Below are 26,308 nucleotides of genomic sequence, written 5' to 3'. Positions count from 1 at the left end.
CAGGTCTTGGTCTTCTTTTTTCACCAATTCCTTTTGGAAAGGTCCTCCTAGAGTTTGTCTCTGTGGGCCAAACTAGCTTTGGTCCCTTTGTTTATATGCCTTTGGCTGGCTTCAGGACTGAAGGCCGCCTCTGACGTCTGAGTGTCTGGGGTGGGCAGGAAGTGAGGGAGGGGCCCGAAACTCCCTGTGCTTAGTCTCCTAGGAGACCCAAATGTACTCTGACATGATTGGCTAGCCTGGCTGACTGCCCGGCAAGGACAGCCACCCTGCTGGGTGAGTGGCAGCTAGGCTGGAATGAATGGGAGAAAACTGTTTAAAAGGTGAGTCTTTTGGACTGGAAAGCAGAGTCGACCACTAGAACGAAAGAACCGAAAACGAGCTGGAAGAGGACGGCTGCTGCAACTCCTGGACCATTGGTTTGCCCGGTGAAGCCCTGCTGCAGGTCCAAATTGCCAAGTTCATCTCGACAGTGAAGCCCCTTCAAGGAAGAATTCTTTTGAGTTGGTGGGACCAATCAACTCGTAAGCCACCTGGATACCATTCTCAGAGCTGGTTAGGATTAACCAGGGGGAAGGACACCAGCTTGTGTGCTTGAATTACAGCTACTCGAACTGAAGTGACTCCATTTTGTCTGCATTTTCCGACAATCCCCTGCAGTGCAGGAGTCCCCCGACATCCTCCCTCTTGTCCTCACGACTGAGGCTCAGGAACAGTGATATCTGCAGGAACTGCCAGGAACCAGCGTCTTCAGCTGCATCTTTTGCTTCATATTAAGGTACTGTGCCAACCCGATTGAGAGAACACCTCTCTCGTGGTGAAAGTTTGTGGAACTTTGCCAACTTGCAGGCTTAATTAGCTTGTGACCCAACATATGATTCTTTTTTTCTGTACAAACTACACTTCTGAGAACTTTGGCAAAGACTTAACTGTTTACATCAAGAACTGCTCTTTCATATCCAAGACACTGGTCCACTGTCTTTGGCCTAGGCCTATTGAACTGAATCGAGTCCTCTAGTGATCTAAAACTATTTTCACTGCCTGGGAAAGTATTTGTGATCTATTCTGCTAACTTGTGCCGTTTTACTCTCATTGAAGGTAACAAATGCCATTTTGCTCCTATTTCAGGGGAGCCTAATTTGTTCAGAAACATATTGGTTTGGTATTGAAGTGTGTTTGTGTATAATATTAAATTGCCTCCTTCTAGTGAATGTTTTCTAAATGATTGTGTAATAAATTAATATGTGTTTTACCAAGAAATCTTGAGTGTAAGTGTCTACTTGAACCACTGTGATTGTAAGACCTCTGTGTAACCTTTTGTACTGTTCACATTCCCTCTTGAGATAAGCCTGGCTGCTCAGCTCACAACCACAAATCTGTGTACTACAGAATTATACCAAAGGTTGGTTTTTGCTGACACCTGTAGTCCTAATTGTTTGTGGTGGTCCCAGAGGGTACTGCATGCAATTCTGCCTAACAACAGCCCTGTACTTTCAGCTGTCTTCTTTAAAAAGAAAAACAATGCTGTGTGAAATGAAAGAAGAAATCCATTGATGCAAAAGCAAATTGAACCCCGATCAGTAAAGCACACAGTATGTCAAAGAATAAAGACTGAAGTTAAATAAAATGCCAAATGCGAGCTCTTCTCATGCAAGGACAAATGGTGGGGCTCTGGGCAAACTTCACAAAGAACTGTGGCTGCTAAGAGGTGTTGAAAACAGAGGTTTCCTAGACTTGGTGTCTTGGAAAAGGCAGTTCTGAGCAGGCCAAATCCCCTGGCTGGTGCATGTCCAGAATGTAGGGGGGAGGTGTGAACATAGGGCCTATAATTAAGTCTAAACTCTGGAGAAAGAAAATACAAGAACATAGAAGCTTTTCAGATCAAAAGGTGGTCCCCTTCAGATAAGAAGACAGGATGCCAGATGTCTGTAGGGGGGAAATCATTGTTTGGCAAATGCATCCCCCATTTAAGATCTGCACTCTACACCTCAACTTCAAAGAGACTAATAAAAACACTGGCAGAAAGAGACAAATGACTTGGAGGAAGCAGAACTCCTATTTGAATGAACATAAAGATTTACAGTTAATTTAAAAGGACTAATATAATTTGGCCTTTTCCTCAGCAACCACAAGTCACACTGATTAAATGTATGTTTCATTATTTAGGTAATTTCCAGGTGATTTGGCCGATATAAAATTAATCCATAAGTGACTCAGGGAACTGTAATTGCCATCTAAAATGGGTTTCTGGATGATCTGAAAATGTCCCGAATTTGAGAGTTGGCGTACGGCGGGAGAGTAAAATTATGAATATGGGTAATAAATGATGTTCCTACCTATAATGCTTTTTGTCAAAACAGCAGAAAATTTACAAACGGCCGAGCAACATGGTGCGGACCTGGCTGTTTTATTAAATTCTCCCTGGTTAGCTGAATCGGAAAACAATACCAATCTTAAAAGATGGGCTGGAGTTTGGAGGAGAGAGAAGGGTAACTGGCCAATCCTATTTGCGAGAACTCTTCCATGGAACTCGCCAAGATTGTAAACTTGATGGCGTCATCGCTGCTATGTAAAGTGGATGCACCATGAGAAAGGGAGGGAGCTGCTGAAACTTACCATATGACAGATGCAAGGAATCACCAAAGGAGATTACACCTGAGTGGAGCTGTTCATTTCAAGGGCGGCTTAAAAGATGCTGATGGGACTCTATGGCGATCAGCTGGGGACCATCCTTGAGAGTGGAGTGCCCAGACCCCTGCCCTGTCATTCCAGATGGTCCCGACATACAGCTGGCTTTCCTAAACTGTAAAAAGGTTTTCTCTGTAAGAAGAATAGAACCCTTTGCAGCCATAAAGTTGGGGTGATGTGTTGGCCTTAAATCCTTTCCCTTTATAGCAGGTTGGGGGGTGGGAAACTGTGTAGATCCTTAGCCTATTTAACTACACAATATTCATTTAATTAATTCCAACATTACAAGGTGATTTGTGTTAAAATTCGAAATTAAGAAACCTCATTCCTGGTGTGCGCTGAAAGCTGTAGACTGTAATGTAATTGGGTAATCCTATTTTGCCTGTTAACTCCGACTTCTTTAAGGAAGGGTGGTGCCTTTGTTCCTAAACCAAAACTAAACAAATACTCCCCATTTTACCATCCAGCTTCCCCAATACAGGCCTTTAAGTGGATGGGGGGGTTTGAAATCCAGAATTCCCAAATCTTTCCAATTTTTCTGTCCGACTTCCCCAACACTGACCAAATTAGGGAGGGACTGAAAAACAAACTGCTAAATCACCATGTGTTTATTTTAAAGCAAAAGTGTGGATGAAATAATAATTGCCATATGTATTTGCACAACTAAACTGCTAGCCTATTAAGTGCGCAGAAAAATCAAAATTGCACAGCACATCTGTAATTGTATTTGTTTATTGATCAGTTTAATTATTTCTTAAAGTGAAGTTTTTAAAAAGTAAAGAATTGTGATTTGTGTTTCTTTTCAACACACTTGTGTGATTTATTTATGTTGAGAGAAGTGTATTGTGTTGTGCCACGGATAAAATGGTGTTTGACATTTTAGTGTGATTTTCTTAACCTCTAATTCAAATAAATATAAATATATTTCCTGTAAACCGGCCTGGTTCTTGGCTCATTCGTAGCTCAGGGGAGGGATCCAAGGGGCATGATAGGAGGCTCAGCTATGACCGAAGGAAAGAACTCACATTAACCGTTTATTGTTTGACACTTAGCTTGACGAGGGAAGTAACTCCCAGTGTTGAGGATGGCCTCTCAATTAACCGTTACAAATTGGGGGCTTGTGGCCGGATTGGGCTGGCTATTTTGACTCATGACGAGTCCATTGTGACAGACTATTCATTTTAATGTAATTGCTTTAGGGTGGAGGGAAAGTCATCTTTGCCTTGTAAAGTGCTGCAAGGACTTGACCCCTGAGTTCCAGGGAGGTGTATAGGTGAAAAATGAAGAGTGAGTAGTATTGACATTTGATTTGGCATTGTGAGTGCAAACTAAGCGGGAACAGGGTGATTTTGCCATTGCGCAAAGGAAATTTTACAATAATTGCAAAAAGGCAATATTGTAAAAATGAATTCAATTGAATTAGATGATGCCACGAAGCATTTCCTTACTGGGTTATTCATCCATGGTGAGTGGACAGAGGCGGGTGAAGGGAGCTGGCAAGCTAAAATGAGGCAAGGCGTTACATTAGAAGGAATTGGCCTTTGGTGTGAAGGTGGGATATGGCACAGACCATTGGAGGCATTTCAAATGACCCAAAATGATCAAGAAGAACTGAGTCAAGTGGCTCAGATCACAGCTTATCTATATTTCCACTTGCAGTGGGTGGAAGAACTAGGCAGAAGAGTGATTCCTGTGCGCAAAGTCGGACTGACATTTTAAATGAGGCTCAGAAAGAACTTAAACAGTTAGAAGATCAAGCACAGCAGAACCATATTTTCAAGTTAAAACAAGAAAGCCTCATGTAACCACTTAAACATGAGTTAAAGACCCAGCAGCAAGAGAGTGTAGAGCGTGAAACACAGTTTTCTGCACTGCAAGATGCACATACGGAGTGTGTGGAAAATGTGAGCACACTGCAACATAAGGTCAATGATCAGACTAGTTATAATCAGGCACTGTTAGCTGACCTTATAGCTTTTCCATTACAAATAAAGGAGTTAAAAATTAAATCAGTAAGTTAATTATAAAATGTGTGCATTCCCAAAATGACTTTGACCAGATGTATCAGCAGGTGCATACTTCAAAACAACAGAAAAGGCGACTGGTGAAGAAAAAAATACCTCTTGAACCAGAATGGTGCCCTTGCACAGGAGGTGCATCAGTTGAAAATGGATGCAGGAGTGAGTCAGTTCTCAGGAACTGGCTGGAAATAGGCAAGACAATGAAGCATTCTAAAAACCTCTGTATATTTGGAGAAGGGGGGGGTCTTCCCCAGACTCCCTGGATAGAGGGATGAGGAAACCGGGTTCTATCCTGGCCTAAAGGTAACTACACAAAGCGTGACCCTGAGAGTTTACTTTTGCCCAAGCGAGAGGAGTCCAGACCCTGTGGGTTTGGGAGATATTCCCAGACTCCTAGAGATAGGGAGCGCCTAGAAGACAGGGAAAGGAGTACCAGCAGCAGTTCTGAGTCAGAAGGTGAGTGGCTTGGTGTAGAGAAAAAGGAAGGCTGCCCAACAGGGTAAGGGTTTTGTGAAAGACCCAATCAGAAAAATCAGGCCATAAAGAGCTTCCAGACCCCATACCCAAAGAATGCCAAGTATTTGGTATGGGAGCACCTGGAACTTTATGAGCAGATGATGGCATCATTACAGATCAGAAATGATGTGAATTATATAGCATTTGATAAATGGACTTTCTCATCTGAATACTCCAGCTTCTTTGTAGGATTAGAGGATCAGGATCACTACAAATGGTCAACCTATAAGGCAGGCATATTAAAACATTTCTTCACCCACCGGAGTCCACCCAAGGCCTGTAAGGCAGCTTATAACTTGCAATGTGGGGAAGACATGGTGCATAGGGAGTTTGTACAGAATTTAAAATAAGCATTTGCGCAGACATTCTGACATGTGAACACCAATAGTACGGGGTTTGTGACCACCTACTTCCATGCACTCCCCAAATGCATCATGAATCAGCTGGTGCAGACTTTTCAGGAGCACAGGACCCAGGATTGGGTGATTTAACAAGCCACTAGGATCTATGAGGTACAAAAGCCTGCTGAGAGTAAAAACAACCACTACACCTGCTGCTGCGAAGGTGGCAGAAGTGAAAACTACCCGTCCATTGGATCTGGAGACGGGTTGCCTAAATGTAACACTCCTGCCAACAAGCCAAATGGAAGGCAGAAGGGAGCCCAGAACAATGATCCTTCTGACCACGCCACCTATTTAGCCCTAGGTACAAGGGTATCAAACCAGTCCTGGGGTATGTCTATACTCCCCTGGCCCAGGGCAGGGGGGGGCGACCAATCAGCTAAGTACTGCCCCAGGAAACTTCCCTCAGGAGAGAATTATCACGCCACCTCCCAATTTTAAGTTTTTTCACCAGATATCCTCCGAACCCGAATTTCCAAAATAATCCCTCTATCTCTCCCCGGTTCCAGGACAATAGACCCTGACCCCTGACCCTGGGAGAAGCGAGATTCAGGATGGAAAATTATTGGGGAAATTTCCAGTACCCGAGCTACCACGGTTGAAGGGACAGTTACCCTATTCAGGAGCAGCAGAGGTATGGCTCAAGACCTTTTAGTCTTGCAGCTGGAGCGAGATATCTAGCAACTGACCGGTGACCTGGGCGCATGCTGAGGGCTCAGTCCAACTCTCAACATAATCATACTTCCCAGAATTCTTCAACACACAGGGCTGATGCCTCAGGCAGAAATTACAAGAGGAGACTTCTGACAAACCACAGGTTCCTGAGGAGGGTGCCCGCGTGGAAGGGAGATGCCAAGTACAAGAGGAAGCTTCCTTTCTCACCCAGACAGAACCCCTAAAAACCTCTCAGTCTGAAAGTGTCTTTTCTACCCCCAAAAAGCTAGAACCCAAAGAGCAAAGTGTAAGTAGGAGAGGCCAAAGAAGAACACTCTTTGTAGAGGAACTCCGGATCATCCCCTTTGAAAGAGAAGAATTCTGGAGGGTACAGATAAGAAGAGCTTCTCTTTAAAAAATGGACCATCCCTGCCAAAGACAAGTGGATCCCAAAAGACCCTGAAGGGGACAGGGTAAGTATGGAGGCCGACCTAGAGCAAGAAATTCAATCCCCAAAATGTGTGCCAGACAGAATTAAAACTGAGGGGGTGTTCTTTCTCCAGGCAGGTTCTGAGAACTGTCGTCAGGTAAAGGTGAAAAGCCAAGGAACCAGGGAAAAGGAGGATTCCGCAACGACTCCCATTGTTAGTTGAAACATGTTATTTACAGAGTTCCGATCTCCGACACAGTAAATCGCCCAAGATCACACAGTGTCTAAGTTCAATATTAAGAAAATGAGCACCAGGCTGGCCAATAACTTTGCACCGTGTAGGAGAAAGAAGGCAGATTCTATGCACCGGGTGCAGGTTCAGTGTGAATTATCAGCTCTGGGTGGGCACTGGATCCCAAACCACCCTCCTGTCCAAAAAGGCCTTTGATCAATTAAACTCAGGACAGGGGGGCACCAAATTCCCCTCAGACCACTTCCTAGAGAAATCCAAACTTTCAACGGGAATGATCTTTCTGTCGAAAGGGACTGAAGATCTGGAAATATAAATTTGACATCGGCAAAGCACCCAGTGATAGTCGTGACTACAGGGGGTACACCTTGTTTACTGAAGATCGATCTCCTGGGGAGGCTATCACCTCTGATCGACTGATAAACATGGTCCTCTGGACCCAGATGAACCGGCCTATAAAATAAAAAATGAGCACCAATTATGTAAGCATGAATGGTATCTGTCATTTAATTGATCAATGTTCTGGGAATGTAGAAGTCTATTTCAGGAATAACCAAGTCCCAGACATCACTGTCATCTCTGTAGGAGGACAAACTGGTGATGGGAACCCTTCCCCCTTTGTAAGTGGTAATCCACACTTGAAGGACACACCTTAACATTTTACAACAGTCCAAAATCAGAAAAGAACACGAGTCGCGTGAAAAGTGAAATGGTAGAACCCGCTCATAGTCCGACAGACATTCAGAAAAAGGGCATACAGTTGTTTTTCCCCCATTCAGTTAAATGGGGGTGAGGACCAGATGCTTGCCAGAGTATGCCTGAATAATGGAATGAGCTTAATCAGTGAAGAATTCTTCAGGAAGCAACCAAAAGTTCTGACCATTCCCACATTTAAATTGATTGACAAATGGGAAGTAGGTCTGGAATCCCCAAATTCCAAACAGCTTATGCTTAGCAGGTGTATGCTAAACATTTCTATCGGTGACAAAACACAGAACATAATTGTTGGGTTGTGGGAGATGTCCCTTCCGCCTTTTACTTGGGCTGTGACATTCTCAATAGATTTGCCATCAATTTGCACCTATTAAAGCCTGGTCACGAATGGGTGGTAACACCCATGGGATTTGACAACACTGAAAAAGCATTTTGGTCAGCTCATCGCTGCCTTATGCCATTGAAGTTCAAGTGCAAGAAGAGGTTACCACCCCTGTACAGGTTCAACAATTCACTATTCACCTTAAGCGAGGACAGAATCGCAAATAACGTTTGTATTTAAATCTGACACCTCTAGTAGACCTACAACACAACACTATTTGAATATTGGTGGATAACAGTGACCCTCAAAGTATCACTTTGGGCGCTGACACCTTTAGTGGAATGGTGTTTGATGCCCAGTGTTATTCTACTGATTTAGGAAATGAAAGCATGTGACCAATCCCAAACGACTGTTTCGACATCAGTGACGGTATTCCTCCAGAAAAGATTTTTAGTAGGCACAGGGGGAATTTCATGGTGCATTCTTCCTGCACCTACACGGTGGAACGGGTGATCTGTGACATTAGGAGGGAGGAGGTAGTGTTCAGAGTCACGGACCACTACCTCGAATCCCCTGTCCAGGTCAACACCATCAAAAAAGATCTCTCCACCCAACTGGAAGATACTGCTGAAATCGCCATGACTGGCGTTTTTCCAGGTTTCAAGCAGATGTTCGAGGAAAGGATCAATCTTGCTGATGCCTGTGAGACAGATGAGCAAAGACAAAAGCTGAAAGAAGTCTTCCTGGAATTCCAAGATATCTTTTCAGTGGACTCATACGACTGTGGACGCACATCCATTAAATCAACCACCATTCCCACAGACCCCGAGATAGCTCCAGCATTTGTCAAACATTACTGGTTACCTTTTACGTCCATGCAATTCTTTGCCATCTTTTCCATGCTAGAGCGTGAGAGCCATTTGCCATTAGAGACTGTTAGTCATCTGCCATGCCTGATTGCCAGAGCCATTTGCCATGCTAGACTGTTAGTCATCTGCCATGCCTGATTGCTAGAGCCATTTGCCATGCCAGACTGTTAGTCATCTGCTATGCCCGATTGCCAGAGTTGCTTGCCATGCTAGATTGCTAGACTTACTCGGCCTGCATGTAATAAGCCAGCAGCCACCTATTCTATTATATCAAATGTGTGCCACATGTCTAGCTACCAATTTATAGACCTGTAACCCGCCTTACGCTTTGAACCCGACAGCAATTTCTATTCAGTCTCCACCTATGGCCCACCCCATAACTAGCCACACGCTTACGATATGTACCTCTCACTGCTCTACATGGTCCTACGAAGATCAATCCTCTATATAATCACCTCAAAAGATCTAACTATGTCACTTCACCCCAAGCAAGGCGATATGATCACTAGACCTTGTCCCTTAGCACAGAGGAACCTCAAATTGCGAGCGAGACTCTCAAGACTGCACGACCCTTTAACTAAAAAAATGTCAAGCAACGCTACCTCTGGTCCTTGCAAAATTAGCAAGCATCAGCACCCCCTCCAACTGAATAGCAGACTCTTCCATGAGCCTACCTCAACTTTGAAATGTAACATGTGAGTCACAGCTATTACCACCTAAACCAGTACAGTCTGAGATAAAGGGTGCCCTCATAAATGCCTGATCTATGGTTGCCTATGCAACAGATATTGCAGACCTCCTACAAAACAAAAATATAGATTTCTTAGCGATTACTGAATCCTGGCTCCCCCCTGCAGCTGTATCCACCTGATATACCGACCACCAGGCCCTCTAGGCTCCTTCGAAGAAGACTTAACAAACAACTTGTCTAACAACCTTAAAAACTCCTCTCAGAGTATCATACTAGGTGACTTCAACCTTGGCTTCAGCGATCCTTTAGACACTAACGCCACTCAAATCAACAATTCCTTAGAGGAACTAGGCTTTACCCAAAAGATCTCAGGTCCTACCCATACTAAAGGTAGAACCCTCGACTGGATTGTAGAGCATAACTGCCCAATTACGGTCATGTCCATAATACCTCAGTCCTGGTCGGACCATCATCTGATTATGTACACATTAGAGGCACCACCCCCTATGCATACCGACAATACAGCCCCAGCTGCCCCTACTAGGAAGAAATATTACTCAGAAAACCTCATTCCCCTGATATTACCTACCCTTAACGCTATCTCAGACTACACAGATGCCTTTAACATGGTAGAAACGTATAACAAAGTGATGCTTTCATCCCTTGACGTCATAGCTCCATTAAAAATGCAAAAGAGCAAACCCTGTAAACACGTGAATACTTGGTTCTCTCCTCACTTAAAAGCAATTAGACAAGAGAAACGCTGATATGAAAAAATATGGAGAGTAGACCCCTCAGAGATAAACAAGAGCAACCTGAATAAACAAACATATCTCTACAAAAAAGAAATCATCCTTGCTAAACAAACCTCTTACAACCTCCGAATCTCCCAAGCTAAATCTAATACCAAAGAGCTTTTCGCTATCCTAAAGGAGGTAGAATCCCCTATCCAAACCCCAGACTCCTGCATCAAGGACAAAAACTGGTGCTCCGGCATACAAAATGTGCTGGCTAATAAAATCACCACCTTGCAAACTAAGATTAACAATAAAAAAAATACTCTTCTTACTTCCTCTAAACCTAGCAATCCTATTATGATAACGCCGCGATCCAGCCTAACACCACCCCATGCAGCCATTCCCCACTTTAACTTTCGCAAAGTATCCACTAAAGAGGTTGAAAAAGTCATCCTTACCCTTAAACCCTCGAATTGCCATGGTGATTTATGCCCGGCACAACTCATAAAAGATGCATCTTGCGAACTCTCCCCTTTTATCGCTAAACTTATAAATGCATCCTTCACTTCTGGCACCATACCCAATAACTTAAAAACAATCTCGGGTCCTCCCTCTCCTCAAAAAACTAAATGTAGATCCATCCATTCCCACTAATTACCGCCCTATTACCACAGTCCCCTTCCTACTTAAAATCCTTGATAAAACAGCATACCTGCAAATCCAACACTATCTCGAACACAACCACCATTGGGGTCCGTCAGTCAGGCTTCAGACCCCAATATGGTACTGAGACGACTCTTGTAGACCTTAAGGCTCAAATAGATGAGTTGAGAGACGAGGGCAAAACAGCATTACTGCTGCTCCTCGATCTTTCAGCTGCATTTGATCTGGTGGACCATGAGATTATCTGTAACCACTTAAACTAGGCAGCCCAATTCTCCCAATTCTCCCAAGAGGCTATCGACTGGATTTAGTCCTTTCTCAATAACAGAACAATGCAAGTCTTCTCTCCATTAGCAGCTGGGGGGGGAGACTGTAGCTCCATAGACTATTTAACAAAATAAATATTAATGTAATTAATTCCCCCCACCAGAACATCACAGTGATTTTTGGTAAAATTCAAAATGAACAAATTTGTTCCAGGTGGGTAATCCTACTTTGTCTGTTAATCCTGACTTCTTTCAGGAAAAGGGGTGCCTTTCTTCCTAAACCAAAACTAAAACAATCTTGCCTATTTTACCATACAGCTTCCCCAACACTGGCAGTTAAGTTAAGGGGAGTCTGAAAACCAAAATTCCCAAACCATTCCAATGTTTCTGTTCGACTTTCCCAACCCCGAACAAAGTATGGTTGAGGGGGGTCTGAAAGAGAAACAGCTAAATCACTCTGTGTTTCTTTTAAAGCAAATGTATTGGTGAAATAATTGCCATATGCATTTACACAAATGTGTAAAACTAAACTGCTAGCGTGCAGAAAATCGAAATTGCAAAGCACTACATCATTAATTGTTTTTGTTTATTGATCAGCTTAATTATTTCTTGAAGGGACATTTGTAGGAAGTAAAGAATTGTGATTTGTGTTTCTTTTCAAACCACTTGTGTGGTTTATTTATGTTGAGAAGTTTATTGTGTTGTGCCACAAATAAAATAGTGTTTGACATTTTTGTGTGATTTTCTTAACATCTAATTCAAATATATACACATTTATTTCCTGTACACAGGCCTGGTTCTTGGCTCATTGTCAGGGGGAGGGATCCAAGGGGCATGATAAAAGGCTGAGATAGGGCCAAAGAAAAGAACTGACATTGACTGTTTATTGTGCGACACTTAGCATGGGGAGGGAATGAACTCCCAGTGTTGAGGGCGGCCTCTCGATAAACCATTACACAGACAAAGATAGGTAGTGAACATAGTAGATTGCATGTTTATACATATTTGTTCAAAAGCCATGCTTTGGAAAGCTTTTTGAAGAGAAGTAAAGAAGGCTCATTTTGGATATGCTCTGCAAGAGTGTTCCACAAGATGGTGGCGGTAACACAGGAGCTAGCGCTCCCTGCTCGCTTATGGTTGAATATGGGTGTAAGCACAGCAAAGCTGGAGGAGGATTGGATGGCACAAATCACTGGTTTTGCTGATATACATGGGATGAGGTAGGAGGGGGCGTCCTTGTGCAGACATCTATGGCCAATGACCAGCGTTTCAGCGTTTTTAAATTGAAGTCATGCTTTTATAGGAAGCCAGTGCACTTCCCCTTCTTGTTGTTGAGATATAGGCCAAGAAAGTTAAACCCAGGGCTGCTCAGGGCCTTCTTTTGCAAAAGTTGTAATTTTTGTAGGTTTTTTGCAGAGGTCCCAGAGAATAACGCATTGCAATAGTCAAGATGACTGCCAATAATGGCTTGTGCAAGAGCCAGGCAGTTTTGTGGGGAAATAAATATCCTGCCCAATGAGATGGGTTTGGCCATGTAGGCGGTGGAAGAGGCTAGGATGTTGATAAGCCGGGATATGTTTAGCTCAGCATCAAGCTAAATGCCCACAGCCTGATCCATGGAATTATTTGCGTGAAAAATGCAGATTTGCGGTTCTTTCTGCCCAAAAATCCTGTTTGAAGTACGGGGATTTTCGGCAGAAAGGCGTGCAAATCTGCGTTTTTCACGCAAATAATTCCATGAATCAGGCACCCAGTGTCTTCATGGGCTTTGAGACCTGGATAGTATTTCTGTCGATAGGAAGCGTACAGAAGGCCAGAGAGCTTAGACAGCAAGCAGAGCCCACGACGAGGAACACAGTCTAATCCTCATTTAGACAGAGCTTCCGAGCAGCCACCCAGTTTTGAATGAGACTGTAGGTCTGGTTGATCAATGTCACGTACCGTGCCAAAGTTCCTGATATTGGAAGAAGGACTTGTTGACAAAGAAGGGTTTATAGCTCTTCAGTAGGGATTTAATGTTTAAGAACTCTGCTGGTTGGCCGCCTCGTGGTAATCGGTGGCTATTGCCCTTGTCTTTGTTGCCATTGTAATGTATGCACTCCAGAGGTGCGTCGGACTGTTTTCAGTCTAAGCAGCGTGGCCCTCAACTATCATGTTGAAATGGGCCCCCACACATCTTCAGCCGGGTCCTAGCCACAGCATACAAGGTCAGGTTGCAGGTCCCTTGGGTTGGCAGGTAAGTTGTCCACTTCATGAATGAAGGGAACGTGTCTGCATGGGGGACACTGAACGCCCAATACTAGCAGCAGCTTGCTACTCTCATTCAACCTCCAACGTGGCCAACAGGAATGTCTACAGATGGTTACTCATTGTGTGGTTACGCATTGTGTGGCCCTCCGGATGTTTAGAACCTCAGCTTCCATTAGTCTTAACCAGTCTAGTTAGTGGAGAAAGCGCATGGGGACTGCCTCCCAAAATATCTGGGGGGCCACGAAATAGGTAACCACAAGATAATTGGTCTATGGAACAACCTTTGTTTGCCTGGCATTTTTGGCTGAGAGCCGATTTGGTCCATTACTCTGTATCTATTGCTGACCTGGTAATAACGCGCCTAAAATGTTGCCATCACCCTGTGTCTACGATACAAATACAAAAGTTACAATGCTTGTAACATTTTAACCCACCCTCCCCTCCTCGTTAATTGCACTTCCATAAACTCCGACTGCTGAGCCAGCAAGAAAGAAGAGCACGTGCCAGATGCGGTGACGGATCACGTTTCTTCACTGTGCCAGTGAGGTTGGAAGGGGCAGTAGAGTTCAATCCCTTGAAACCTCGACCCTGCCAGGCGCGACTTCCTCTGGTTTGCAGCAGCCAGGCCTGCGGTTTGGAGGCTCTGCCAGCGAATAGCACCCGGAACGGCCCGTGCCTCCCCGTCGACGTCCCTCCAGCTCCTTCTGGACACAGCGCTGCTGTGAATGCTGCGGTGCCGTGACACGACAACAAGGCCCCGGCATCCAAACACCACCAATCCTCGGCGAGAGGCTGGCATTGTGGTCGAGAACCGCCGCCGTGAGGCAGGTCGCGTTGTATTGGGGGGCAGGCGGGGGCAGGGTTCTGCGAAACCCATGTATACAGTAATAAAACAAGCTACTAATTTACATGACATCTTTCTTTGTTTCGATCTCTCTCGGTTTGTCAACAAAAGAAACACTGCGGAGTGATATTTAAATATGAAGCATCATAAATGACAACCCTCCCTATGACAGAGCATGTATTTTGCCAGAAATGTTGACCGAGGGCACGTTTTTTTTTATCGCGTTTATTATTATTTTTGACGTCTTTAAAGCGACTCACCCCAAAGCCAGCCAGTAGGAAAATAACAGTATGTTCAGTCACAAAATCGCCAGTCTGAGGTGCATTGGGAAGGAAGAGAAACACTCCGCATCACAAGGCCTCACCCCCAATTTAGGGCCTGATTCAATCGACGTTTTCCTATGGGATTGCGTCATTATAAAACACGTTCATGAATCAGGCCCTTAGTATCCTCTGTTGTGACAAAATCCCACGAATTGCCCTGACCTTTCGTGCCAAGAGAAGGGAAGTTATAACACGCCAATAAAAAGTGGAGTCCGCATTTTAAGGGCGTGTACTAAGAGTGTGTTCGAGTCTGCGTGTTTCCAAATGAAAGGGGCAACTTCTGACCCCCCACTACAACATTTATCAGAAGGCTGAAATAAATCCTTTTTCAAGGGAAAGTACAATTTATTGGAGCAAAAAAAAAAAACCTCCCCTCATAACCAGCCAAATCATTCCATTTTATTGAATTCCACTTTAAAATGCCAATTAAACCAAGTAGTTCCTGGTGGCAGGACGGATTAGACTTGAGTGTACCGAAAGCTGCACACACACACAGGAAGAGCACGCGGTGTGTAACGTGGGTGGCACGCATGGCTCTAATGTCTTTTAAGGGACAGGCTGCCAGGCAAGCAGAGCACGAGGCAGGCAAGATCATTCGGAAGCCGGGCGACTGGTTTAGCTGTCCGGGCGCCCATTTGGGGGCGACAAGGCGCGTTGTGTTCCCAGGACAGAGAGAAGTGCGCGTCGCCCGCCGCCCCCTCGAAGTTGCCGGGAGGGGCGGGCGCCGTGAACTTGGAGGCGGCCTCGCCTTCTCTCCCAGCCTAGAGGGCGCAAAGACTCGTCCCAGCTCCAGAAGGGAGCCTTTTGCAAAGGGCGCGAAAGCTCCTCTGAGATAACACCGCCAACCGCAGAAAGCTGCTGCACACTGCCAAGCAAGCTGGCCACCTCCGCCGACACACTGCTCCCCGGCACGCTTTTCCACACAGACTTGTTTTCTCCCTGCGGGCCTCCAGCTGTGTTTAAAAAAAAACCACAACGCTGTACACGTGGGGTTAACGAACGGGGACACGGAGGAGGTGCTGTGTCACCGTGCATGGGTTCAGACGTCTATCTGCAGGGTTCTTGGAAAGATATCCGGGGGGGAGTGGGAGGCCGGGCGGTCTGCAGGCGCGAGGCCGTAACTGCAACTTTTCCCCCCGCCCATGTCTCGCTTACATTCCAAACTCGCCCAGCCAGCAGTTTTCTGTCAAGAACTTGCAGTGCGGAAAGAGGGCCTTCCTGCCCCCGAGACAACAAGGCGAACGGGGAAGTGACACAGACAAGCACACACTCTCACTGCCGGCATGCACAGAAGCGTGAACACAGGAAAAATAACCGTTCGAGTGTAGAAAAGCACCGTGTCCACCGCGGGACCATGCTTTAAGTTACGAATACAATAAGTCCGCGCAAGTTACACTGCAAACTTGGTATATCTCTACATGCATGTGTGTGTACGTAACGTATGGTGTATACACACATATAGTGGCATGACGCGTCGTCGGCATTACCTTTGCTTTTAATAGAAATGTATAACGTATGTGAAAAGTTTCTTCTGCTGTTCCCAAAGTAACAGAGCATATAATATATGTTGTATCCAGTGAAAAGGCTACCCATCAAGTTAAGGTAAATACTGATGTCTAAAGAAGGCGACACGATGCAAAACGCACCCGATAATCGGTACGCTGTAGTGGAGGACTTCCGAGAGAAAAGACAAGGAAAAGTAAAACCATGCATGTTTGGGAAACCTCATGCATGTGTGTCTATGGCTACTCTGCATGGGATATACATGCACTTGTGACTGTCTATGCGGATTGTAATATTGCAAAGCCATTCTCTTAATGGCTTAAACGTAGTATATGGTGCTAACGGACATTGCAAGTAAGAATGCAGGCCAGGGTCAGTAGTTCCATACGTCGGACTCCCCTGCAATGGCTCATGCCGTGGGGTGGGGAGGGGGGTGGTGGCTGGAGCGGCAGGTCCCGGCGCGGCCGCGCTGCTCTGCGCGGGGTGCTGGTGGGCAGAGCTGCTCTCGCAGGAGGGAGGGAGGAGGGCAATCCCGGGACGGGAGAAATCCGAGGGTGGGTGGGGGGAAGGAGGGTCAGCCTTCCTGGGACAAGGAGAGCCACCGATCCTGCGGCGGGAGGAGGGCGGTCGATCCCGGGACAGAGAGGGAGGGGGAGCTACTTGCGCGGATCCCGGGAGAGACCGAGGGGGAGGGCCACTGATCCCGGGACAGTGAGGCGCAGGACGGGAGCGCTGCCGGCTCCAGGACGGGAAGGGAGCGCAGGTCTGGAGATCCTGGACGGGAAGCAACTGCTGCACTGCTCCGGGAGAGGAAGGAAGGCAGGGCGGCCCGGACAGGCTGATCCCGGCGCTGCAGCAGCGGGAGGCGCAGGATCGCTGCCGGGTCAGGGCTCCCGGAGGAGGGGGCCAGCAGCACGGACGGGCTCGGGCAGCGCCGCCGCCGGGGAAGGAAACTCTAGGCGGGGTTAAAGTTCAGCCCATGGAGCAGCACCGCGCCGCCACCGCCGCCCCCCGCACTCTGCAGAGCTGGAAATGTGAAGACACCGAGCGGGCGTGAGCTCTTCCGCGGTCCCCCCCACACACCCACACCTCCGAGCACCGGAGCCGGCCATGTACTCCCCGCTCTGCCTCACCCAGGTAAGCAGTGTCTGCCTGCCGTGCCTGCTTGTCTGTCTGCTTGCCCGCCTGCTTGCCCCCGGTTGTTTCTTCCCCTCTCGTGTCCCTGCTTGCGTCTGTGCCTCCCACAGTCTGCCGCTCGCAGCTCTGCAGAGCACACGCAGGGCTCAGGAAAGTAACTTTCTTTCCCATTTCGCTGCATTCCAGAACTGAACGGCCATTTATGCCGCGGGCACATGGCTAATGGCGCCTAACTATTAATGCTGCAAATTCATATTTCTATGGCACCCCCGGCCGTGCAGCAACTCCCCGTCCTATTTTGGCACGGCTAGCGAGCCCCCACACCCGTATTTACTGTCCACGGGAAAGAGTGATATGCAGTCACTTGCGCACACGTTTTCATGCACGTCGCGAAGTTTTTCTTCCACACCAAGGCATGGCCCCAGCTGTGCATAACACGGCGGCCTATCCCCAGGCCTACTCGTGCAGTGCTGATACAGGCACCGGATACAGCTAGTAACTGCTGCCATGAACTTTGTAGTGCGTATATTCCCAGCCATATCCTGCCCCAATGTCTGTATTTACAGCCCTGCCTTTCACGGTCCTGCCTGGTTATCACAGCTGATGCACGACTGAAGGAACCCACTAGCGTTTTTTTGGGTGGCAAAACATTAGGATTTTTCCTTCTCTGTCTCTGAAGTTGGTTGCCACTGTGCCTGGAACCAGAGGGACGGCCTTTGCACCAATCAAAGGCTCTGCTGGTGGTTCTGTAGAAGTAACCGGGTGCACAAGCACAGCCACCGCTAAGCCGAATCTCCAAGATGGGGGGGGGTGTAGGCTGCCTCCACAGGGCTAGACTTGGCAAACTCTTCCACTGGAGTTGACTGTCCTTGAATACACTCACTCCTCCCCACCCCCTCCTGTTTACACTGCAGCTGGCCGAGTAGTTCTATTTCATCTTGGCCCTTTACCCACGGCTACTACTTGCTCCTTGGTGAAAGTGCACTCAGACTAAATTCCCCTCCCTGCCAGGCTGCTGCCTTCTGTTTTCCCCTATATCCCATCCACAAGTATTAGTGAGGCAGTAGGATTCGGTCTCTCACCCGCGCACACCTGCAAATGCTAATGGGATAGTCGGCCTACGTATCATTCCCCCCAGCAATTTGGTCACGCTATAAGCAGGCTTTCTCCTTGCAACATCATGATAATCCACGCAACCGTGTTTGTTGTGCACCATGCTGCTACTGCAGATGGTTGTGTTTAAGTAGACTTTCTGCCCACTGTTGCCTAGTTGTCCAGCTGCAAGTGTAGAGGGCTGCACACTGGTCTCAACCCATTGCTGTTCTCCGCTTTGCTGGTGGTGTTGGTGTGCCAGTAGTACACATCGCCCGTTCCGCTGCTCCCTCCCCAATGCTGTTCTTCACTCTGCTGTCGGTCCTGGTGGGACACACAACGGCCGGCCTATCATCTGCTCTTTGCCCACCGCTGCTGCTGGCAGGATTCTCTCGGCCATGGCTTCACTGCAACTTTTCTTCTCGCCAGCTGCTAGTCTTTCGTCTTCCTGCTTGAAATCTGTGGTAGAGCCTTTATTCTATGTACTCCCTCTTTCACGGCGACGCATGGAGTTTACGTCAACTCATCTGTTGCCATCCTTGAACTGTGTGTGTGTGCAGGTGCTGTGTCATTTCTCATAACCATCGTTTTGTCCGTTTCTGTCCAAATTCATGTTTCCACAAGTAGAAGGCAAATCATTTCTGAAAGCGGATGTAGGGAGTTATTTCACAAGAAAAAATCTTTATTAGAGCTTATATACGGCTTTCAGTTTGTGGTATTTCACCCACTGCAGAACCTGCTTCTCCATTTAACAAGACCCCAATCGGTTAAGGTTTCTGTCCACACTTTCTGAAGTGCAAATTCATAGTTGCAGGTAGGACCTTTAGGCCTTCACATGTGTAGGTTGTGCCCATTTCTCTGAAAGTACAGTTACGGAATCCGCTCTTTATAATCTAGACCTCATACATGGTCAGTATAAACTGAAGCGTGGGCGCTGTGTCGTAGAACAGTTCTCCAAACTTTCCATACGTTCTTTAAACCACTTCCGAGTAATGTATGGATCCTGTGACTCCAAAGATGATTCCATGTATGGCAGCAAATGCACGTTTTTAGGAGGGTGGGATCTTGTTCAGTTTCAAGGCCTATCGGCGTAGTCGCAGAGTTGAGATTTATTTAGAGTTAAAACATTTTTGATCTCTCTCTCTAATAACCTAAACCCCCCCCCCCCCCCACCCCCAGAGGCCACAGTGTAGCTTCCTGTGTGGATTTTCAAATATAGTTAATTTGCTACAATTTTAAAGGGCATGCTCAGTTACATAGTTTGTTTAGAATAATTAAAAGTACAGCTGTAATGCTTCTTGTGCTTATTCATTTATTTAAGCCTACACTGTTTTACAGTCGTAGATGGTAATTAGTTTGGCTGTTAATTGTGATCCATGATGTATGTGGAATAGGGAACAAGTAACAGTACTTTTTGAACCGATTTTCAGCCAAAGATAGTCTTCTTACTAACTAGTGATATACTAACAAGGCTTAACATGCCGTATTAGCCTCGTGCGTCAGTTCATAGGTCCATAGTGCTAAATTATTTTATTTGCTTCCTCTTCTTATTTTTCAAAAATAATCAAAACTCTTTTAATTCATATAATTCAATATCGTCCCATGAATGACCAGTTTTACTGTTACTTGGTCGCATGGCTATTTACAGATTAGATCATGAATTGCTTGTTCTTTTGGGTCATGAAGTCTTATAAGGCCTTTTTTGGGAGGGTTACTGCAGTGAAACCCAAGTATAGGGTAGAGAAGAGACTGTTTTATCAGTGCATGTTCCAAATAATTGTTTAGTTGTTCGCTGTGACATCAACATAAGTACTTTGTTTCCAAAATATAGTGTAGCTAAAAGCGGAAATGGTATTTGAATGACCTTTAACATCACCATTTCACTTTTTAAAGGAAAGTGGTCTGGCGGGAAGGTCGCCACAGCCTCATTTTAGTTCTTCTGTGTGAAAAGCAACATCATTACACATTACAGCTCGTTTGGAATACATTCTAGCAATAAGTATGTTTACATTGTGTCCTTTAACCTCGTAGGACAGTATGTGGCCGTGAAGACAAAAGTTCGAAAGTTTGTTTGGCAGTTTGACTTTTATTTTGAATAAGGTTTTCAATTAAATTTGGTTGTCGTGTCGCACGCCTTTCGGGGTATGGCGTCTGCTTCACCGGCAGTTGACACTGGGCAAAGGAAGGCCCCCCTTTTCAATCTGGTGAGTTAGTTTAGCCCTCTGTGCTCTGCATCGTTAGTTTGGCAGCACATTTCAATAGTTGCGTAGTGTGCAGTGAAATATCTATCGAAAAGATGCTCCATATAGGTTTGCTCAGCAGTCAGGCGAAGCAAGCTCTTGATAAATCTGTGAATATTTTAAAGTCTGTCTGTTTGCAATGTGTCATCGGAACCGTTGGACACCATGCTATTTTTAGGTTTTTAGAATCGCTTTGCCCATCCCCCACCCCATGAGGATCCTTTACCTAGAATAAAGGCATATGACCCCTTCAGGCTTCCCTCAAGTGCAAAGTGGAGTTAGCCATAACACAAACATACCACTATGTAACCTCTTTATGTCTTTATAAACTTTATTTCAGCACTCATTTTTATTATCAACCCCTTCGACATTTACTTTCTTTAACCCCTTAACTGCCAGGCTATTATGCAACTCTATGCAAAAAGGACGAGCATGCTCGTCTTAAAGTAGCCAATGACCAACTCAATGACACTCCAATCTCAAATGGAACCTTTTGACTAATCAATGCCTCTGCGGCCAAGAAATAATATCGATATGTTTCCGTCACAATTTTTCTTCATGTGTACAAAGTTGGATTTAAATTATTACCCGCCGCCCCCCACGCCGCAAGATATTTCGTAGCACATCCAGGTTTTCCATCCATGTGCTGTTTGTTTGTCCTTGCAATATGGCGCTACTCTTTAGGCCTACACAACGTACATTACTGAAGTTAGTGCTGTTTGAAAGACAAGTGAGCGAGTGTGGAGGAGATATTTTTACAAACTCAAGTCCTTGGTTTGGCTTCCATTTTGTTGAAGCAACTTCTTTCCACAGATCCTCCTTCCAATTTAAATAGATTCTGTTTTGCACCCAGGATACTTTTACCTAATATTTTGTAATATAAATACTTCACAGCCTTTAGGAACGTTTTGAAGCTTCTATCGAACATCACCCTGTTGGCCCATGTTTTAAAACCCACGCTCTATTGCATATACTTTGCCCGTTTATCAACATTGTTGCATGAAAAGGTGTTTTCATGCAAATGTCTTGCTCTCTTATTCTTTCCCCCCCAATCGCGTTGCATTATCCCGATTTCTCTCTCAAACAGTTTAGCTCTGTCTGCACCTTTCATGAATAATTGAGTTTTTAAGTTTCAAAACCTTCTTTGTTCTTCCATATATGTTCCAAGAATTAGTATTTCTAAAACATACCGTTTTGCTTCTAGAAAAAGAAGCAACTCACTCTAAAAAAAATAATAGTATAAAAAAAATAATAGTATAATATTGTGAAAGAGTTCCAATGTATGTTTACTAAAAGGCTTAGGCAAAGCCGGCGAGGAATCGGTCCGGTTTCCTCGTGCATTGTCTTGAATGTTAATGACCATGACAAAGACCTCCATGTGCTTAGAGGCTGCTCCTGTATAGTCGATTAAACCGTTTTGTACGTCTACTCCATATTTGTTTCTTTAACATTTTTGAAAATAAAATATAAACACTTTTTTTTTCAAATTACTTGCCGATAACTCCTGTATATAGAGGTTTTTAGTTCATTAACTACAGGGGAAACCTGATGAAAGTGAATTACTGCCCTGCAATTATGTATAGTGTTACTCTGCACTTACTCCAGTACCTTTCAAGTGATCTGTTACTCACAGTAAGGTTCTGTGTTTTGAAGATATTCACGCAGTGGCATGTTTTGTTTTTAATTTTCACAACTTTTTTTTTTCCATACATTACTTGAATGATTAGCAAACATGTTAAGAAATTATGTGAATTGGGCGCACGGATTTCATTTGTGGGCTGCATTCCGGCATGCGGATTTGATTTAATAACCAGTTGAAGTCCAATGAAGAAGTCGCTTCTTCACCTTCTAGATACAGTAACCCTTTTCTGTTGTTGTCAATTACCAGGATTAGATTCTTGGTGCCTCTGAAACCTTATGAGACACCAAAGTGAAATGCCAGCTGTGTAGTCAAGTGAAAGTTGTCCTTCTAGAGCTTCAACCACCTTCTCTAATGTATAGGTTGAGTACATGTAGATCTTAATCGGCCTTATCGAGCTCAGTGTTTGCGATTAGCACTGGTTATTTGTCCGAACCTGATTCAAGGGGATGGATTACAGGCAAGGGTGTTTTACTTGGGTAAGTGACAATAACAAGCGGTGTCGATTGTCTACACTGTCAATAATACTAGAACGTGAATGTGCCAGGGTTGCTGCACCGTTCCCCACTTCGTTCTCTGTTCTGAGGGGCCTGAAGCATATGTCTGTACCAGTATTTGAGTTGAGTTCAATGCAAACTGATTGGCTTTCTCACTCCTAGCATGCCTGTGAATGTCCCACTATAGACTAGACAGTGCATCTGTAAAATAATGCTAAGTTATTGTCCTTCAAATTAATTTGGTGCCTGGACTGCAGGTGAAATGGACAAGGAAATTAAAGCTTTCCCAATGATACTCACTACTAGCATTGCCGTGTCTGGGTCAATCGTGCTAAGGTAGCCTGGTGGGACACACAGTTAAGGCAGAATTCGGGCCATTTCATCTTGACGGTGTTATTGCTTGTTGTGTTATTGGAACTGGTCAGCAGACGGCCCCATGGTGTTGAGGTATATCGATCTTGTATACATCATCATTGTTCTACTCATTCCATCATCGAAATTATTATGAAGGCATTCTAGGATCTTATGAACACCTTTCCCAGATAACCAATTCATATGGATTCTAATCATTTGGTGGGCAGCATATCCATTGTCTGTCAGACTTATGAATCCTCCTAGATGTATTGGTCATGATGCAAGATTGAGTTTGTTTTTGTTGTCGGCATAGATACACCTTCCAGCAGACGGGGCAGAGCTAAAATAGTAACCTAATTCAGCAAGGCATTGGACATTATCAGGGAAGTAACAGGACTGCTTAACTAAGTGACCATCTGCAGGGAGTGTAGTGCTTCTGTGTCGAGGGCAAACAGGACAAACATGACTGTCGTATGCTTCTATGTTAATATTAGTGGCAAAACCACTGGGTTGGCTAAAATGTGTTGCTGGTGAAGAGGTGTTGTCCTTGCCATTTAATTTTAAAGTTTTTTTAATAGTTCTCTATTTGATGACCTGTATACGGTTTGTATATGTTTTTTATGGCATCACGTTGATTCCGTTTTTTCGATTGTTTTTTTTTGTTTAATTTTTTTTTACTACGTTCCTGCGAAATAGCTCCTTGAAATATATGCTTGGGGGCGGGTTGCCCCTCCAAATTATAAAAAAAAAAAATAAGATTAAATTATTTAAAAAAAATGATTTAGTCAAAAAAATATTTAAAGCATCTCATGTCGATGTAGGAGCATTAGAACCGTTTTTTATAGTCTACTTAAGCTGTTGCAGAAGGGTATGTGGTACCAGAAGTGCAATTTAATACGTCTCGGAATCCAAAAGCTCAGTTTGGCAGGTTCACAGTGGTGCCATGCCTTTGTATCTTTATTATAAAATCTCAGGAAAACCGATATAGACTGTAATCTTGCAATCTCAAATTTTAAAATCTCGAATGTGCAAGACCCTCCCCTCCTCCTGTCAAGGGTTTTGACCCATGTTGAATTATTAGACGGGGTAGATGTGGGGATGAGCTGTCGTCGCCCATCATTCTATCCCGGAACAAAACTGAATCAATAGACTGGGTAGATGTGGGGATGAGCTGTCGCCACCCACATTCGCGCCAGAATCCAGGAGGACCGCGCAGTTATGCGCACACCAAAATAGTTGCCTGACCTGCCACCCACCAGTGCAAGCGTGCTGGGTCAGAAGCGCCATGAGTGAAATGTGATGCCAAAGGAAAAACAACAGTGCCTGTTAGCTCAAAAACACTTTAAAACCATTCATCATTGCATTGTCCTTGAAGCCATAAAAGCATTCTCAGCTACTTCATCCTCTCTATATCACTTCTAAGCCATCAAAAAGAGTGTACCACTGTAACATTATCCATTGTTGATCACTATCATCTTCATAAGTGTGCTATCAAATATTAATTTACTATAAAAGGTTGATAGATATATTTCGTTTAATTTTCAAATAAACCTTTTACTTTGCAAAACAAACCTACTTCTTGGCTCAGTGGGGTCAGGGGGATTCTAAAAGAGGGGTATTATATAAGGGTTGTCATCCAGAGTAAACGAACTGGACATAAAAATATATCAATAAGGGTTTCCCTCAGCATCCCAGACTAGGCATTGATTTAGCTGTAGTGTTGAATTGAATCCGCTTACACTCCCCATCCTCCAACACACTCAAATTCACTGCAAATCTTAAATGCAATTGCAGGGACTCTAAATTGTACTTTGAGCAGGAAAGAAATGATTAAAAAGTCATGGAAAATTACCACTGCAATGATATTGCAATATCGTGCACCAATTAACACATTTTCCAAGTTGGAACTTGAAATCCTGCTGATGTTGTGTTTTTTTTTTTATTGTATTAAATGTTTATTGGCATCAAGTGCATTCACATCACATTAGTACAATGTATCAATTACCATCAATATGTAACCAAAACAAATAAATCAAGAAAAGGAGTCAACTCCTCCCTCCCAGATACACCTCTTACCCCCTTGCAGTTGGATCTAATAGTGTCTTAGTGGGTTGTCCTAGTCCGGCATCTGGAACTTCCCAACCAGTACTAGCATCTGATGGTTCTCCCATTACAGCATAAACGTTCAATTAATGGCGGTCTGTCATCAGAGGGGTACAGTATTTTAGTAACATTTTAAGTAAATTATTGTTAGGGAGGGTTTCACCATAACAATTTATGGAAAAACACGGTGTGCTATCTGCAGTTAGTTAAAAGATGTCAAAATAGAAACTATAAGGCCAACTTTGGTTGAGCACTCTGGTCATTCATGGCTGTGGCACCGCTCACAATCATATAATGCACTGATGAGGAGGCTTGTGAACTTGGGGGTATGGAGAGGAGGGAGGTTTGTATTCCAAGTTTGGGCCTGTTGTAGAAGAGTTTGAACTGGTAGAGAATGGTGCAATCCGGTATCTGTGCAGGATTTCTAGAGGGCAAAGCCTTTCTCCTTTTTGGAAGACGCTGAACTTGTTTCTGAGCGATACATTTCAAAGGCAAACGCAACACATTTCACAAAACTGCACTTTTTGGGCAGTGTTTGTCTTTAAAATACATTTTTCAAAAAGCAGGATGTTCTGCCCTGCTAAGGTCTCCCAGGGAAATCACTGCAGGAAAGGAATGCCCTTTCCCCCATTTTAATGCTGAAAGAAGTGGTAAGTGAAAATGGATTGGAAGAAATGGGATATTCAAATCCACACAAATGAATGTGGAGAGGTAGGGCGAGGTAAGGTCATCGGGTAGGGGACATGGACTGATATCTCCCCTTTCAAGAAGAAAACATGCATTGGTTCAACGGATGTTTTTGGCTTTTGCCTGCATGACAGCTTTTCTCAGTCTCCTAGCGGATTGGGACATCCAGTCTTGCTATCTGCCCTCCCCCAGCCCTTTATGCTGTGTGGCGAGTAAGCATGGGAATAAATCCTAATTTCTTGAGACAAGTGTATTGGAGCTCTGTTTTCTTGTGAGCTGGAGTCCATTGCAAGGGCACACAGCCACTGTAAGTAACCCCTCCGCGTGTTTTGAGTGCATGTCGTGGCAAGAAAAAAGACACCATGTGTTATTCCTTTATATGAAGCTATTAATGACCAGTACATTTTTCTTTATAGTGCA

General features: G+C 44.7%; 1 protein-coding gene across 13 annotated transcripts in view; it reads left to right on the top strand.

Moving 5' to 3' along the window:
* Window positions 1-26,308, top strand: part of NFIA (nuclear factor I A) — a 1,239,884-nt gene that overhangs the window by 530,052 nt on the left and 683,524 nt on the right. For 4 of the 13 annotated variants that reach the window (XM_069642056.1, XM_069642057.1, XM_069642052.1 and 1 more), the window contains exon 1: window positions 16,717-17,276. The exons of the other annotated variants lie outside the window; for them this stretch is intronic. In XM_069642056.1, the coding sequence (XP_069498157.1) occupies window positions 17,250-17,276 (27 nt within the window). In that variant the 5' untranslated portion in view covers window positions 16,717-17,249. Of the gene's footprint in view, window positions 1-16,716; window positions 17,277-26,308 lie in introns of those variants that run through there. 13 annotated transcript variants of the gene reach the window in all.

The sequence above is a fragment of the Ambystoma mexicanum genome, chromosome 1q (assembly GCF_040938575.1).
Source record: "Ambystoma mexicanum isolate Mex_15411 chromosome 1q, UKY_AmexF1_1, whole genome shotgun sequence".
Lineage (NCBI taxonomy): Eukaryota > Metazoa > Chordata > Amphibia > Caudata > Ambystomatidae > Ambystoma > Ambystoma mexicanum.
The sequence above is the reverse complement of the archived record's forward strand: the minus strand, read 5'-3'. Positions and strand labels throughout refer to the sequence as shown.